Consider the following 16,518-nt stretch of genomic DNA (forward strand, 5'->3'; position numbering starts at 1 on the left):
CCATACCTCGGATCTGCTGGCAACGACTCCAAGCTTATCATACCCTTCAATGGCAACGAGATTGTAAAAGTAGTTGTCGGCAAAATCCCCACATTGGTAATTCTAATACCCGGAAGACCTCTAGTTTTAGTGCCAACACTTATAGAGAATGTTAAAGCTCTCATTGTTGCTTGGGCTTCCTGGAAGTGAAGGGAGTTTACGTTTTCACCGGCCGATTACCCGTTACATGGCTTTAAACAGTCAAGCAACTTCCAATCCATGCTGAAATAAAAGTAGCATGATTCATTATTCCCTTTGGGTTTGGGTTATCATATTGTATGGGAAAATCTTCTCGATAATCACAGGACTAAAAAATTTGGCTGCCCTTCGTTGATGATAGATATATTTTAAAGCTTTTATTTTAATTTATTTCTCAACTAATTCTATATAATTTACTCTTCATCAAATATAACCGTTCACATTAACATTTAATGGTCTAATATGCATTAAAGTTAAGAGACCAAATAGACATTAACTCCAAACCTAAGAAACCAAAAGTGTGCTTTACCTTAATTTAATTATTTCTATTTTCAGATTAATTTTTACTCTATCCCTCTCTTTCATAGCCCAGGTTATGCATGATATGATATCAATAACAAGAGGCATAAATTTTGAGGATTGTTCCTCTTACTTGATTCTAATTATTCTTAGTAAAATTGTCTATGAAAATTATAGAGAGAATACCATATTGCTATCTATAGTAGTACTATGCAATAGATTTGAAAACAGTACATGTTATTTCGTTAAGAATTAAACCGAAGGTGTGAAAGATTAATCACCATGATCAAATTGATATTTCTCCATGGCAAAGAAATATTTAATTATTGTGGTTTTTTTTTACAAGATTATTGTTGTTATTTGTTAAAAATATCCGAATTAAATATTTATTTGTTGTGTCTAAATAAATTACTAATATTACAACATATTAAATGATATTTTATCTTATCTTACAATAAAGTCTTCCTTAACCGGAAGTAATATTTCTAAATAATAAACCGAAATTGGGAATTTTTTTGAAGCAAGAAACCCGACTTATTTTATTAAGAAATCTTAGCACTTTTCATTCACTCAACCTCCACGAAAAGGACAATTTCCCTCCTCCCCTATATTATAATGGTGATTATGATGATAGATTTCTTTTCATTCTCTTTTATTTTTTAAACAAATAGATGAGTCCTGTCTTATATTTAAAGTGTGAGTTTGTTCTATTTTTATTTATTTTTTTTTCTTTCTGAAGATGTGTAATTGTTGTACTAAAAGTAAGACCGGGGGTGTTTGAAATCTTCTTTAGACTACCCCCAATAAAATAAAAATAATTTGGCTAATCATTTTGACATAATAGGAGGGAGAGAAACGAATAACCAACCCAAGGAAAAGATGATAGCCAATTGCCAACCGAAACAACGTCTCCTATGGCAAGGCCTCGCGCGAATATAAAATAAAAAATCATGGCCGTCCTTGTCTCTTCAGATACAGAACAGAGAGAGAGAGTAAATTTAAATGGAAATGGAAGAAGACGATGGGAAAAAGTCTTCGCCAGAACATTGAATATCTAAAACCATCCTTCTATGAAGATTTCACTCTTAAACCTCCCAAAAAAGAACAAATCCCAGAAAACCTTTCCAATTTCTGAATTTACCCACTAACGCCTTGAGGAAGTCATTGGCAACTCCTTCAATCACAACCCAATGCCAAAGCACCTTTGTCGATGAACGCCAAAGAAGAGAAGGTTTTTGTCGCTATCGGGAACGATCTTCGAGATGGGTTCAAGACCTTGGGATGGACTCTAAGGAAATGGAAGTCTCACCCAATTTCAATAGTGATTCTTCATGTCTCCTACAACAATTCCATGGAATACGTTCACACTCCATGTTAACTCTGGCTTTTCTTCAATTTATTTTTCATTATTCGATTGCTTATTCCTTCTCCTAATCTTCTTGGTTTTTTACTTCATTTCAGTTGGGAAGCTGCCTGTGAGTTCTGTAAGTGAGGAGAAAGTGGAAGTTCTAAGGAGATATGAGCAGGAAAAGATCAACAAGATACTCTCTAAATATGTGGAATTCTGTGGCAAGGTTTGGCTTCTCTACCTTATTGTTTCTTGCAAAATTCTAGCATTTGCACCAAATATTGATCCTTTTGTGGCTTTAGGTAAGAGCAGAGATTCTCAAAGTTGAGAAATCTGATAAACCTGTTCATAAGCTCATTGTTGACTTGGTTTCAGAACTGGGAATAACCAATTTGGTCATTGGTTTCACATTCATGAAATCTTCATCTTGGTATGCAGAAACTTTCTGAGATTTGATGATATTAGATAAGACTGCAGTTCTTACATTGAAGCATCTTGTCTGTGAATTGTTCTTTTGCAGGAAGCCAAAGAATGCTATTAGTGGTTCGTTTTACATTTATAGGAACAAGGCCCATTTTTGCGAGTTATATGTAATATGGGGAGGAAAACAGGTATTTCTCAGAGACGAAAGAATCATGGAAGATGAAAGCGGTGTAAGGATCTCTAAAATCAGCACTAAGCATTCGTTAAAGGGTTGGCTGGGAAAGATGTTCGTGGAAGACCCAACCTATTTCTCAGACAGGAATTTGAGTCTCTCGTCTTCTTCACCACATAGTTCAAATTCGATGAGCTCTCAAAATTATTGGGACCATAATGTTCAAGAACTAGAGAACTACTATGAGGAATTACTTTCATTGAATGTGCAGGAAGAAGAAGACTGTGAGCAGGATCAAGATGGTGTCCTTGAAAATTCTAGTTCAACCCGGTTCAATATTCTGGATTATCTGGATTCAAACATGGTAAAAATGTTACTGTTTGATCGAGCAATAAATTAAATAATAGCTTTTCATCATCATTTTTACATTACAGTATTGGATTTGTCAAGTTTTGGAGGCATCAAATCCACTTTGCTTTCTAGCAACAATGACAGTAGTCTTCCCCTTTGATTGTCCTAGGGTTGGACCATTAGTCTACGATAGAGTAAAGGATGCTGCCATACTGAGCCTTTTTTTACTTAGTTCCTAGAAATGTTTCTCATTTTGATCTGTACCAGTTATGTTACACAGTATACCAATTGCCTTGCTGATGTTGACAGAATCCTGAGGAAAGAATTGAGCACCTGCGAACTAAAATTGAGGAAGCTCGCAAGAGCATCCAGTTGATGAGAGATGAAGCAAAGGGTAGTTCTGAAAGGCAAGCTAAAGCAGAGTGGGCCATTAATTTGTGCAGTCAGCGGGTATTTAGCCTCTTTCTTCCCTCTGTTTGATTCATTTTATATTGATTCTCGTAACCATCAAACCGTTCATGATGTGCAGACTGACGAGCTTGAAGCTAAGATAAAAGAAGAGGTTACAATTAGGGAAGACTTGCAAAAAGAATTGGATTCTGCAAAAGAATACATCCTTGAAATAGTAGCCGATATCGAGGAAAGCAAGACCAGATTAAGTTCACTTCTCAAACTCCAAGCTGAATTATCAAGCAAGCTACAAATTTCCACAGCAGAAAAATCACGTTTAGAGGCTCAATTGGAGAAGACAGCAAAAACAAAAAAGGGGATGGTGAGAGCAATCGAGGAGCTGAGAAGACAAAGAGAGATTCTTCACCGGAGAATTGAGTTCTGTAAAGATAGAGATGCCATTGGAATGGGCGAAAGGTCAATCGAAGTGTCTTGTAGTACAAGAGTGTACACGGTGGAAGAGATCACCTTGGCCACAGATAACTTTTCAGAACAAATGAGATTGAGTTCCCGAGTGTATAGAGGACGTATCAACCATTTGTCAGTTGCAATCCAGATGATCACCTCAGGAAATCGTCTGTCAGAAGACGATTTCCAATCTAAGGTAGCAGCTGCCTACTTTTCAACTGCCAAAAACTATATGTTTCCATATAAACCAAATGTTTTGAAATGTTTATTTGCAGGTGGAGCTTTTAAGCCATATCCATCACCCTCATCTGATTGCCATGATAGGATTCTGCCCTGAGCTCAAATGCATTGTCTTTGATTACATGCATAGTGGTAGCTTAAGTGACAGACTACTTCCTTCCAATTCCAACAAGAGATCCAAGAAAATCTGTCGCCCTCTCATGTGGAGCGAAAGAATCCGTATAGCTTCAGAGGTATGCTCAGGCCTGAGCTTCCTTCACCAGGCTCAACCTCAACCCATTTCTCATGGCAAGCTCACCCTGTCCAAAATTCTCCTAGACCAAAACCTTGCTGCGAAAGTCACTGGTTTTGGGCTCGACGAATTGGATGAAGGTAGAGGTATTGAGTTGGACATCCGAGCTTTTGGGGCTCTGTTGCTACACATTGTAACTGGGAGGACTGGGGCAGGGCAGATTGAGGAGGTATTGTCAATGGGTAAGGTGGGTCTGGTCCAGATTCTAGATGAAAAAGCTGGACAGTGGCCATTGAGCTTGGTTGATCATCTACTTGATCTGGCTTTGAGATGTGCAACTCCAAATGGTTCCAGTTCAGATGTTAAATTGGGAACGGTCATGGAAGAGATCGATGAGATCAAGAGGAAAGCAGATGATCTGGTTGTGGGAAATGGAAAGAAAGTGGAAGTTATTGAAGGTGCAGATGCAGCTAATGAGGACGTAGATGATGTGCCAAGAATCTTCATCTGTCCCATCTTGCAGGTTTATTGAATTTCTCCGCTCTTACAACCACTTCCCTGCGTCCTTAAGCAACTTAAATCATCAATGCTTATTATACCCATTACCCATGAGCCATATAATTTATTTTACTTTCAAGTTCAACTAAAAACAAAATTGAGTTCGTGGAATAAAAGGACAAATTTGGTCAACTGTGGATGCAGGAAGTGATGAAGAACCCACATGTGGCAGCAGACGGGTTTTCGTATGAGCTAGAGGCCATAGAACAATGGATAGGAGCAGGACACGAAACATCACCAATGACCAACTTGAAGCTGCAACACCCTTATCTCACCCCTAATCATACTCTTCGCTCTCTAATTCAGGACTGGCAAAATGAGAACTCAAATGTTTAAACATTTTAGCCACTAATATTAGAATGTACACTAGAAAATAGACGAGTTTTTCTGATTTTCTTTCTTTATCTCTCTACTCAATTCTGTAAAACCCAGTAAGCCAAGGCACGGGACTGTTCATATTCAAGATCTCTACCGTCCCTCCCCAAATCTTTATGAAGAGCAATAGTATTTTACTTCTCTCTTCTACCCTTATTTCTATTTGTATAACAACAAACGATAATAAATTCGATCCTCCATAATTTTTGGTAGTTGAAATGGAACATTTGCCATCAAATTTCATCTATGAATCTTTTCAAGCTAACGTTAGTCAGTCAGAGAATAAATTATGTCCAATTACACTACACAAAACTGTCAAAAATTCCATTAAGAGTCCAACAAAACATTCTGCTCATGGTTTCGCTCTCATTAGGCGTACTCGAAATCTCCTTCGATTGAACAGAGTTAATGGTATCAACTCCACGATTCCATTCCCAAGTCAGATGAATTGCACATAAGTTTCATTTAAAAACCTATTAAAACCAACGTTAATCTGAGAAATACATACAATATGACTAATTGGATTACAGAAAACTGCCATATATTCCATCAAGAAACAACAAAATGATCGTCTAAGCGATTTGCAACTCGCTCTCATTCAAAAAAACTGAAAATCTCCATCGATTGAGCAAGCCAATGATATCGATTCCACGATTCCATTCACAAGAGAAATCTAGGACGAATAAATCCATACATTTGGTGGCGATTACAATCTACGAGGATTGAGAGTGAGAAGAGCGAAGATGCAAGTAAACAAAACGAGTTTTGGATGGTACTGCTAAAATTATAGACACCGACGGCGAAGAGGAATTTTTATTTTCGAGATACAGGGGAGAGGAGACGAACCACATATTCTTGACGGTCGCTGTACTGCCGTTTCAGGTAGTTCTCGAGGATCTCCATCACAGATACTAACCGTTTCATTTCCTCCAAGAGTCGGCTGAGCTCCGCCTCTCGAGCCCTAACTTGAGCCAGCCGCAACTCGGTTTCTTCTAATCGGCCCCGTAGGTTGTCCACAACGGATGCGGCGCCGTTTTCCGGTACGGAGGTCTGGTATGGAGGAGGGCTACCTCTGAACAATGGTCGGTGGTGGCCGTTACACATGGCGGAGACTGAAAATCGACGATCGCCGGAAAGAGAGATGAATCGGTATTTGGATAGACAAATGGAATCCTTGTGGATGCTCTGAATTCTGAGGATGAATTTTGACTTCTTGAATCTAATGGTCAAACGGATCTTGGGTTGGGTGGGAATGGTATGGGTATGGTCCAAACCTCAAGCTCGTCTGTGAAACGACGTCGTAGCCTGCCGTTTGGAACGCTGTTTTGATTTGGTGGTAAACTTCCGTTGGAATCTATATTTTCTTAATTTGGCGGTTTAGTATATTGTAAAGGTTACGCTCAATTTAGTGTCGGCAAATTATTAGGCTAAATTTGATGGTGCGTATTTTATATGATTTGCTATAATTTCTTTTTGGTGTAATTTAAAATATTTTTGTAAAAAAATTTAGCATAAATATTATATTATAAGATTAAAGTTTAGCAAAAAAACAAAAAAAAAAAAGCAATTATAAGAGTAAATAAAACTTTGCTTTTGCAGGAATTACAATGGGGATTGGTGGTGGTGGCATCATGATTTATGGGTGAATAATTATATATTGAGTGATTGTAAATTTCACACCTCTTTGTAAGTTGTACCCAATTTGTGGGTTGGAAAAAAGCACATTTCTTCAAAAGCACATTTCTTGAAGCAAGTAGTGGCAAACTCAGAACCAAATTCTCCCACTACGTCCATTTCAGATTTTAATGCTATAATCTATCATTTTCCCTTTCTTGTCTATTTGACTATTTGTTAATTTGGAATTATTATAGTCATATTTTCTTTTTGTACTATTCAAAAAATTTCTCATATCAATAAAGATAACTATTTATGCTTATTTATTTGTAATTGTTCTCATGCAAGTTGAGAAGGCCTCCATTTTACAATATCCTTCAATGTCCTAATTTGATCATCGAATCTAATTGTCAACCATCTATAAAGATGATTAATGAAGAAGATGAAAGGATCTCTAAATGTGATTGTTGGTTGAAGAATTAAAGAATTAGCAAGACATTTTCCATCCATACTCTTCAACTTCTGTAGTCGAGAATGTAATGAAGTTATAACAAAATAGCAAAAGTTGAGGGAATTAACAAAATATTTTCCATCCACACTCTTCAACTTCGGTTGTCAGGATGTAATGAAGTTATAACAAAATAGCAAAAGTTAAGGCTTTATTGAATGAGTATCAATTGTTTGACTATCTCTTTCAAACCAACTTTTAAAAGATGATTTTATTTAATAAAACTCTCTTTATTTTAAAAAAAAAAATGTTGAGCATAAGCTAATGTTATTTTGAGACAAGCTGATAGGTAAAATTATACTGAAATAAAATGAAATGATCCTAGCATGATTAAAGCTTACCTTCAAGTTTATAAGCATAAATAAAAACTTACGAAAAAATTTAAACCCATTAGAAAATTTGAGGAAATAAGACAAAGGTAAATTTTATTGTTCTAATAATATTTTTCATAAACATCTCTTCTTCCAAAGATCTTCTCACCATCTACAAATCTTTAAACCAAATGGTGACGTAAAAAAGCACGAGAGAAGACTTTCTCCGTACTCTTCTTTCATATATTTAAAAGTCAATTACGTGATTTTTAGTGGGTATATATATATATATATATATATATTTGTTACTTTAAATCGAATGGTTGAGATTGCAAATCAATGAGACTACTTTCTTTGACCAGCCTCTCCTATTTGTTTACTGTTTTTCCCTTAATCTGAATCGGAAGAAGACGATGGTCTTGGAGGTCATGGAGCTGTTGAAGGAGCACCTTCCCGTTACTCAAGAGCCTTTCGTTTTGTCCGGTGACGTCAACACCGGCCTCGTCCTCGTCGATGTCGTTAATGGCTTCTGCACCGTCGGCGCTGGAAATTTGGTAATTCCATCTGCTCCTTCCTGTTCTTCTTCTCGTTCACCAATTTTAAGTTTCGATTGATCACGGAGATTCCTGGTGCTTCGGTCGATTTGATTAGATTGTGACGGCTTGTTTTTACAGGCTCCGAAACAACACAACAAGCAAATTTCTCAAATGGTGGAAGAATCGGCAAGACTCGCCAGAGTTTTCTGCGAGAAAAAATGGCCTATATTCGCGTTTCTTGATTCTCATCATCCGGACATTCCAGAGCATCCTTATCCTCCTCATTGTATTGCTGGAACAGATGAATCCAAATTAGTTCCAGGTACGTACTGCTAATTTCCGTGGTTGAATCTAACTTTAGCAATTTGCAATGAAAATACACAGCCAATTTTTGAAAACCTACCGTACGTATTTGCAGCCCTGCAATGGCTGGAAAACGAGGCGAATGTGACGCTGAGATGCAAAGATTGCATCGATGGATTTTTAGGTTGTTTGGAAAAAGATGGCTCTAACATTTTCATCGATTGGGTGAAGAAAAATCAGATAAAAAATGTGAGTCTCTCAAGTATTCAATCGTAGGTCCAAATTGGTTTAGTTACGGATTCTTTTTTTGTTTATTCAATCAGAGAAGTAAATTTTGATATGCTTTCTCCTTTTGAACATGAATAGATCCTAGTGCTAGGAATTTGCACGGACATATGCGTGCTGGATTTTGTATGTTCAACATTATCAGCAAGAAATCGCGGTTTCCTTTCACCATTGGAGGATGTGATAGTATATTCTGGTGGCTGCGCCACTTATGATCTTCCTGTTTCTGTGGCCAAGACCTTAGGAGATGCCATTGCTCACCCACAGGTACCCAAATTCTTAATTCATTGTTGACTTTCCATACAAATTTTAATATTTAATATCATGAAAAGGACTGTTTTGGTTTTGTTTTTTTCTTGTTCTTTATTTCTCGCGTTTTTTGTCTCTTCTTTGGTTCAAACCTTATTTTTATTGGAGGCGATAGGACCCGCTGAAATCACACATGAACTTGCTTTACTTTATTGTTTTTCTAATTGTTGTAGTGAATTAGAGGGATTCTAATCAGTATAATAGTACATCTTTTTTCTGGTTTAATCAATGTTAGTAATATTGTTCAGGAGTTGATGCACCACATAGGCCTGTACATGGCAAGGGGGAGAGGAGCCAAGGTGGTATCTGAGGTTTCAATTAAACCACTTTGAGGAAGCCACTTAGTGAAATTAATTAAGCTAAGCTCTGCTCTCGAGGAACATAAAAGACATCATGTGTATGGAAGCCCATTTAGTTCGCACAGTACATGTAACCATGAACCTTTTGGGGCAAATGGAGACTATATAAGTTTAGTTCTTATTTTGAGTGTATTCAGTCTCTCCGCCATCGACTTTCAAAAATATCTAGTAAATAAAATTAAACTTTGTTCACCAGATCCTTATCTCTAATTTCTTAAAACATTAATTTTTGAAGACCCTATGGTTACTTTGTTTAAGATTTCGAAAAATTAAACTTATAAACAGAACACTCCAACTTCCTTTCTTTGTTATTTATATTTTAATGATGGTTATAAAAAACTAAACTAAATGTTAAAACTAGAAAATAAAGCTTTAAAGTCACTAAGAATTCAACCATTATATTTTAAAAAGATGTAAACTGTTATGAGACAAATAGAGAAAATAGGTTTAATTTTAGAAAACAAAAATTGAAGTGGCTACAAAATGAAAAACTTATGTTTAATAGAAATTTGAATTAAGGAACGGGGAGGGGAGGATGAACAAGTCCATGAGAGATAATTATAGGAAATAGGACAAAAAAAAACGGTAGTAGTTAGTATATGGACTGTATACCATATAGTGTATACAATATGGGGTGAACGAAAACAAAAATAAAAAGAAAGAAAATCCCCTTTCCAATGATTTCCAGATTGTCAATCAAATTTATGTATGCAAAACAGGAGCATGGAAAGCAAGATCTTGATATGCACAAAACAAAACTTAGGTCTGTTATTCTATTTTATAAACTGCTAGTCTGTAAGATACTAAACTTTGGGTAATGAGCATCAGCGAAGCGTTGTCACCTAGAGTACTTCAGGCTACCGAGTTTTGCAGCGAAGAAAGCCATAGCTCCATATACTTCTTGCTCTCTACAAAAAAAAAAAAAATGAGACACATTAAAACTTAGATGTTGAAGCTATTCATCAGCTGCAAAACCATTTAAAGAAAGTTGTTATCTGTTGCCTTTTCCTTCTCATTTTATAATGTAGATTCAGAATGAAAAATCATCTTTTGGAAAGACTAAAGAGATCTCTACTTAATTTAGGAGATTGATGGTAAATAACTCTCTCAGCAGGTCTTTTTTTAAAACACACCAAAAGTGAGTTAAAGGATTAAGCTTTATCAGCTTGAAAACATACTGGTCATCAAAGCTATTACATCTGACAACTCCTGACTATAGTTCCAAGGTATTGTAACGCCAGTCATTTTTCTGCAACTTTAAAAGCTCATTCCTTGGCTAAGTCCAGAATGAAGCATGGTTCAGAAACACAAATGCACCGGAAATAACGACTCAAACGCTAGTTGATAGGAAGACAATAAACAATTAACAGAACATAAATCACTATTTATATTGAAACTTCCTGGGAAAAAAGGTTTTACCAAAAAGCACATCAAAGAGGAGAAATTTGGCTGTTAATCTATCACCCTACGTCTGACCAGCTGCCACCACGACATGTTTCCTTAGTACCATGATTTTTCATTTTAGTTGTACAATGATACACTTGGTGTCATCATGCAAAAGTTGTCTGATGTTGCTTCCTTCAAATCATGAAATTTAGTGGAGTAATTCATGCAATGCACACAAAAGATAACCAAGAGACCTGTCCAGTACAATATAAAGAAAGTCTTGCCTCTGAAAGGAGAGATTCAAAACTGGTTTTCCTAAAGAATGAATACAGTGACTTATTGCAGACTTGCAGCTATTCATCTACCACATCTTGATTCCAGCAGATGCAAGATAATGAAGAATATACAATAATTGATAACATATATGAATTACTTAGTAGCTTTTTAGAGAAGCATTCTGTTTTTTTAATATAATAAAGGATTAAAGGAAAATATGTGCAAGTACTGTTTAAGTCATTGCATTTTCAGCTATCCATCCACAATAATGTATAACATATGGGAAATGTTTGAGAGCACTTCTGGGAAGCATTCTGTTTTGTTTAACATGGACTCCTTGTTTGGGAGGCTAGTTTTTAATGGGTTGTAATCCCAAGCCCACGTTTACATTGAGGCTTTTGGACCTGGTTTGTAATCCCTATTACAATCTCTTTCCATTTTCACACATTTCATAATTCTGGTTCTCCATAATTCTGATTACATTCGAGGATACCAAAAGGTTGTTTTCAACTCATTGGCCCTTGATAAGTTTTTCCTTTGAAAATCCGACTTTATCTTTATAAGTAATTGATCGCTATCTAAGAATCAATTTTATCTTCAAACATAAAACAAACAACATTACTGAAAAAAGCTCCAAAACATCCCCAATGTCAACCCAGGTCCCAAACATTCCCTTTATCTCTCAATTGGAGCACAAATCATAGTAAAATCACAAAGCAACACTATTTTTTTTACACTCCCAAAACCAGCTTAAGAAGTATATTCGAAGCGCATAAAAGAAAATTTAGAAACTAATGGACAATAGCATAGGATCAAATAACAGAATAATGCACACCACTAACAGAATAGAAGGCCTTACCAGGTGAGAATTCATTTTGAAGTTTTTTAATGGCAGCCAAAAGCTCCACGTTCGAACCCTCCACCACCTCCTTGCAACGATTGCTATAGGAAGGGACCAAAACAGCAAAACTATCATCACTCTGAAAACCGGGACCATGAGGCTCCAACCAACCAATAGACCAATCAGCCTCGTCACCAGAATCAGACATTTGCATGTCATCACCGCCAGATGGTACCATCACAAAATCGTATTCCCACTCAATCCTTGTTTCTTTCTTACTTTGCCATTTCTGCTTATTGACTTTCTTTGATGAAGAAGGCAAGTCCACCCTCTTGAACTTAAGACTCTCCGGTTCTCTCAGACCAGTACCGAACTCAGATGAAGAATTTGGGGTCGACCCATTTGCAACTGTCTCTTTCTCCTTCCCGTTCCAAAACCATAATGAAAAACGGCTTAATGACACGGCCATCGGTTCTACTCTAGATGAGTGAAAAACACTTTTGGGGGAAATTTTGTTTACGGAAAATAAGAGGATTTCCCTAAAGAATTTGCAGGTAGACTCTCAAAATGGAAAGAAGTGGCAGATGGCACTTGTTTGATGCAGTAATCTCCATATGGAAAATGAAAATATATATGTAGTAAAAGAAAAAACTAGGAAAACTCTTATCAATTTCTCGAACGATCAATAAGAAAGTCCAAACTTTAAGAATTCTGGAGTACGATTGGCTAAGGGAAAAAGAAAATTCTCCAAAATCTCTTCTCCAATTACTCAAAACCAGTTTCGGTCAACTAAGGATATGCTTCATATCATATGATTAAACCCGATTTTCTCATCAATCGCTACAAATGGAAACGAAGTTTCTCATATGCGGAACCCAGAAAACATCAAAACAAACTTTACTTAACAAAAGCTAAATATAGTCACTTTCAGGCCAAAACATAATCAGAATCTTATCTCAGTCTGAGAATAATATCAGTTGTTGCTCCAAAAAAATACGAAACACAACAACAAAAATAAATTTATTTGATTTCAACAGATTGGTTGCGGATAAGAAAAATCGAAGATTGCGACTCAAACTGAAAATGGAAAAATCTGTTGATTTCAAAATTCAAAAGAAGAAATTGGGATTCCTCAAATCTCTCAGGAAAATCGGAACAGATTGTTTCCCCTCAGACTATCGGACTTTCCCCCTCATATCTCCATCCCATTTCAACAGAAGTAAATATCTTTCTTTCTTTTTTTTCTTTTGTCTTTAGGGTGAATTTATAGAAAATCTCCTTTATTTTATTTGAAGAAAACCTCAGCCGTTGATACGAAAGGTTTTATTCTTTAATAATCAATTAATTATATTGCTCCCCTTCCAAACCAATCAATCACTAAATTGTTAATTTGATTAATAATAGTTTCTAGAAATAATATTAAAATTGTTATACAATTTAATCATATCGTTAATAAATTATTAACTATATATGATGATGTGGCGAACAAAACATAATAATGTTTCCGATCTTTTGTTTCGCTTACTGACACGTGTAGGTTGTTTGTTTTTTAAGGTAATTTATATGATTTTATTTGTTGAATTAGATTTAAATTATCTTGATAGACCATTGTTGTTTATATTTAAATTTTAACCATATTCTTAATTTTTATTTAACAACAATGATAATAATAATTTAAAGCATATATATTGATAAGGTGATTTTTAAAACTGAATTTCTATAGAGCTTTATGAATTTTGAAACCAGTATTTAACAGGTTTTTGGTGAACTTATATATTTGGACATAAATTATTTATAAAATACAGTAAAGTTTATATCTTATTTATGTTTTTCTTATATAGTTTAATTTCTTTTTCATCCCTAACAATTTCTAACAAAATATGAATGTAATGTTTTTCAATTATTATTAAATCATTTCGATTATAAAAAAAATATTTTAAAATAATAATAATTTCCTTTGATTTGATTGGACTCTATTAAGGTTATTGAAATTACATTATTAACTATGACATAATGATAGACTTTAAATCTCAACGGTCAAATGTAGTTCTTCTCAAAGAAAATGGACTTTTGGTATGATTTAATAACATCCCGTATTCTTCTTATTTAGGATACATTTTAGTGCAAGTAAATTAGAGTTAGATAAATATATGAACTAGTGATGTGAATTTGTGTTGGTTTAGGTAGATTTTTTTTTGCCTAATTTGAATTTTTATATTGGTCAAATTAGCAACACAAATAATCCTAATATCTTTAGCTTAAGCTGAATTTTGGGTTGGGTTGGATTTTCGAGCTATTTATTTTATCTTATTTTATTAAATATATTTTTATTAACTTAAAATACATAAATTTGTCTGCTAACCCATATTAATAACTAAAATTTCATAAAACTCAAATATTAAAAATCAAAATCCAAACACATGTATTACAAACTTTATAATAATATTTATAAGTTATAATATACATATTTTAATAATATTAGAAATTCAGATTGGATCCCAATTTTTAAAAATGTAACCGAAACCAACCTAATTCGAATAAAACATAAAAAAATTCAATCTAACTCGATCCTTACGATAAAGTGGATTGTTGCGGCATATGAATAGCTTTTGTTAAACCAGCACTAAAGAAACTTTGGAAAAATATTTTTTCTTTTTTCTTGAAATTTTGTGTAATACTTAAAAACTAAAAGGCAGAGAATCCCAATCCTCATCTGTCCTTTTTAACATGACTTTGTTCCAAAAGAAAGAAATGAAAGAAAAAAATAAATCTAGGAGTTAACTTAAATTAGATAAATTTTTAAATTTTGGATAGAAACCAAAGAACATAGAAAGAATTAATGCTATACTATTGTTTAGTGTGCTTCAATTAAAACTCTCCTTGCAAATAAGTGATTTTGAAGAGATCAGCAATCATATTATTTAATTTTTTCTATGCTTTTTTTTTCTTCTAAATAATAAAAAAATCAAGTTAAAGATATACTAGATTCAAAAGGATTTTTTTCAAATATATATATATATAATTGAATAAAACACCCATAAACAAAGAGAGGTGGAGATGTCAACCCAATCAAATACCTATCAAATTGACAATAAGAAAATAGTTTTCCAATAGCTCCAACTTTATGTCTACTATGGAATCATGAAAGGCTGAAACTTTTTAAAATTTTGGAATTCTTTATTTTCAGAGATTTGATGCCTTAGATGAAAGGGAAATCAAAGTTAATAATTATTTCCACCAATCAGTATCCTATGCTTTAACTCTCCAATAGGCATTTTTTTTCATCATCATCTTTTTTTATAAAAAGAAAACAATAAAATAACCACAATAAATAAATAAATAAATAAACTCGTGCTATATGCAACCAGAAAAGTTCAAAAGGTTGGTTCCACACATTATGATCATAATTATATAGCAGGCTACACCACTATATTTTGTCAAAGCTCATCTCCCTATTCACTCGTCAGAGATTGTGTAAATATGTACGCCTTAGATTTCTTGGCTTTAACCACTTCAAAAACTTGATGATAAATTGTGGTTCCAAAGTTAATAGGCTTCCGAAATTTTAATAAAATATATAGTGCATACATGGATATATTGTTATATTTTCATAGGGCACATGGGAGTTCGAATGTTTGCCACGTATTATGTATTATTGGTTTAACATTGAGCTGCCAAAGTGAAAGAGACTTGGGAGATAGCTATACTCCAAATCTCCTTGCTTTAACTTTTAACCACTCCACTTTGCCATTCACTTCCTTTCCTACAATATCTCATTTTTCACTCAGTTAAAAAACGAAGAGGGTTTAATGTGTGTGTGTTTTCTTTATATAATTTTGTTTAAATCCCTCCTTATTACATTCAATTTCACTTTTAAACATATATTTAACTTTTCAAAATCCATTTAATATTTAATTTTACAATTTCTATATCATTAAAATTTGTTTAAAAAGCCTTAGAATGACACTATTTTGAAAATAAACTTAAATTCGACTTTGAAAATATTGTATGTGAGAACATAAAATTAAATACTAAATTAATTTCGAGTCATCTTAAAGTAACTGTGAACACATGATTTTAACCTACTGAATCGAAGAAAAAAATATATTTTTAATTTAATTCTTTTTAGTTTGGTTTCTTTCCTATCACAATTTTCTTTCCCTCATAATCTACAGTACTACTGATTTGATTATTTTGGGTAACTTTAATACACTCCTTTCCCCTAAAGCAATCAAATTGTAAGTCAATTTGATTTTTGTTATTACATATTGTTTTTTTCCTCTCACCATGTGAGCTAATAATGCCAATAAATTTTTTAGAGAGGTTTGGTCATAATGAATGATTGAAAATACATTGCATGTGAAGATTCTCATACTTGAGATTCAATCTACTCCATTGAAGATTCCTTCATATGTCAAATCAACTAATTTCAAGCTAGACATACCTAAATTTTAGATCTCCCTTGATTTACTTCATAACATAAGATTCATAATCTTTAGAAAAAAACATGAAATATTCATTTAAATCACAATATACTACAAGGGCATGATGAACTTTTGCAATTCTTTCTCTATCCATTCTTTTATAGTTTAAAAGTTAAAACAATATGAATAATTCATCATCGTTATATTTGTATCATAAAAAGTCGTGAGTTTGAACTTACTAATTTAATGCTATGTTTGTAATTTTGTTAAGA

The 16,518-nt window shown here is 34.0% G+C and overlaps 4 protein-coding genes across 11 annotated transcripts; 2 read left to right on the forward strand and 2 right to left on the reverse strand.

The window, feature by feature from the left end:
- Window positions 1–1,519: 1,519 nt before the first annotated feature.
- On the forward strand, window positions 1,520–5,237 carry LOC103484927 (putative U-box domain-containing protein 50). Of its 3 annotated transcripts, none has more exons than XM_008442308.3 (8): window positions 1,520–1,910; window positions 1,999–2,111; window positions 2,188–2,315; window positions 2,406–2,844; window positions 3,141–3,281; window positions 3,361–3,885; window positions 3,965–4,684; window positions 4,864–5,237. In XM_008442308.3, exons 1-8 carry the CDS (start codon window positions 1,748–1,750, stop codon window positions 5,053–5,055), a joined length of 2,421 nt encoding a protein of 806 aa, XP_008440530.2. In that variant the 5' UTR covers window positions 1,520–1,747; the 3' UTR covers window positions 5,056–5,237. The 3 variants fall into 3 exon arrangements, with proteins under 3 accessions (XP_008440530.2, XP_008440531.2, XP_050944788.1); XM_008442309.3 differs by having other exon boundaries at window positions 3,150–3,281; XM_051088831.1 differs by lacking the exon at window positions 1,520–1,910 and having other exon boundaries at window positions 2,007–2,111; window positions 2,261–2,315.
- A 381-nt stretch (window positions 5,238–5,618) lies between these two features.
- On the reverse strand, window positions 5,619–6,347 carry LOC103484928 (protein SKIP34). The gene has a single exon (XM_008442311.3). It carries the CDS (start codon window positions 6,196–6,198, stop codon window positions 5,908–5,910), a length of 291 nt encoding a protein of 96 aa, XP_008440533.1. The 5' UTR covers window positions 6,199–6,347; the 3' UTR covers window positions 5,619–5,907.
- A 1,271-nt stretch (window positions 6,348–7,618) lies between these two features.
- On the forward strand, window positions 7,619–9,514 carry LOC103484929 (nicotinamidase 1). The gene is made up of 5 exons (XM_008442312.3): window positions 7,619–8,081; window positions 8,202–8,385; window positions 8,482–8,615; window positions 8,733–8,918; window positions 9,209–9,514. Exons 1-5 carry the CDS (start codon window positions 7,941–7,943, stop codon window positions 9,290–9,292), a joined length of 729 nt encoding a protein of 242 aa, XP_008440534.1. The 5' UTR covers window positions 7,619–7,940; the 3' UTR covers window positions 9,293–9,514.
- A 355-nt stretch (window positions 9,515–9,869) lies between these two features.
- On the reverse strand, window positions 9,870–13,095 carry LOC103484930 (uncharacterized). Of its 6 annotated transcripts, none has more exons than XR_001762027.2 (3): window positions 11,841–13,071; window positions 10,739–10,959; window positions 9,870–10,227 (listed from the first exon to the last, which is right to left on the reverse strand). XR_001762027.2 is itself a non-coding variant. In XM_008442314.3 (2 exons), the coding sequence occupies exons 1-2, from the start codon at window positions 12,289–12,291 to the stop codon at window positions 10,172–10,174; spliced, it is 507 nt and encodes a 168-aa protein (XP_008440536.1). In that variant the 5' UTR covers window positions 12,292–13,095; the 3' UTR covers window positions 9,870–10,171. The 6 variants fall into 6 exon arrangements, 1 of the variants encoding a protein (XP_008440536.1); XR_007823132.1 differs by having other exon boundaries at window positions 10,739–10,897; window positions 11,841–13,070; XR_007823134.1 differs by lacking the exon at window positions 10,739–10,959 and adding an exon at window positions 10,498–10,568 and having other exon boundaries at window positions 11,841–13,069.
- Window positions 13,096–16,518: the final 3,423 nt, after the last annotated feature.

Source organism: Cucumis melo, chromosome 8 (assembly GCF_025177605.1).
Source record: "Cucumis melo cultivar AY chromosome 8, USDA_Cmelo_AY_1.0, whole genome shotgun sequence".
Lineage (NCBI taxonomy): Eukaryota > Viridiplantae > Streptophyta > Magnoliopsida > Cucurbitales > Cucurbitaceae > Cucumis > Cucumis melo.

What these genes read in the sequence shown, in the direction of transcription:
- LOC103484927 (XM_008442308.3), top strand. Translation starts at nt 1,748, where the DNA reads ATGAACGCCAAAGAAGAGAAGGTTTTTGTCGCTATCGGGAACGATCTT. An exon ending in ATGTGGAATTCTGTGGCAAG is followed by an intron (nt 2,112 to 2,187) that starts GTTTGGCTTCTC and finishes TTGTGGCTTTAG; the next exon opens with GTAAGAGCAGAGATTCTCAA. An exon ending in TTAATTTGTGCAGTCAGCGG is followed by an intron (nt 3,282 to 3,360) that starts GTATTTAGCCTC and finishes CATGATGTGCAG; the next exon opens with ACTGACGAGCTTGAAGCTAA.
- LOC103484928 (XM_008442311.3), bottom strand. Translation starts at nt 6,198, where the DNA reads ATGTGTAACGGCCACCACCGACCATTGTTCAGAGGTAGCCCTCCTCCA.
- LOC103484929 (XM_008442312.3), top strand. Translation starts at nt 7,941, where the DNA reads ATGGTCTTGGAGGTCATGGAGCTGTTGAAGGAGCACCTTCCCGTTACT. An exon ending in CCGTCGGCGCTGGAAATTTG is followed by an intron (nt 8,082 to 8,201) that starts GTAATTCCATCT and finishes TTGTTTTTACAG; the next exon opens with GCTCCGAAACAACACAACAA. An exon ending in AGAAAAATCAGATAAAAAAT is followed by an intron (nt 8,616 to 8,732) that starts GTGAGTCTCTCA and finishes GAACATGAATAG; the next exon opens with ATCCTAGTGCTAGGAATTTG.
- LOC103484930 (XM_008442314.3), bottom strand. Translation starts at nt 12,291, where the DNA reads ATGGCCGTGTCATTAAGCCGTTTTTCATTATGGTTTTGGAACGGGAAG. An exon ending in TCAAAATGAATTCTCACCTG is followed by an intron (nt 10,228 to 11,840) that starts GTAAGGCCTTCT and finishes TTTTTTTTGTAG; the next exon opens with AGAGCAAGAAGTATATGGAG.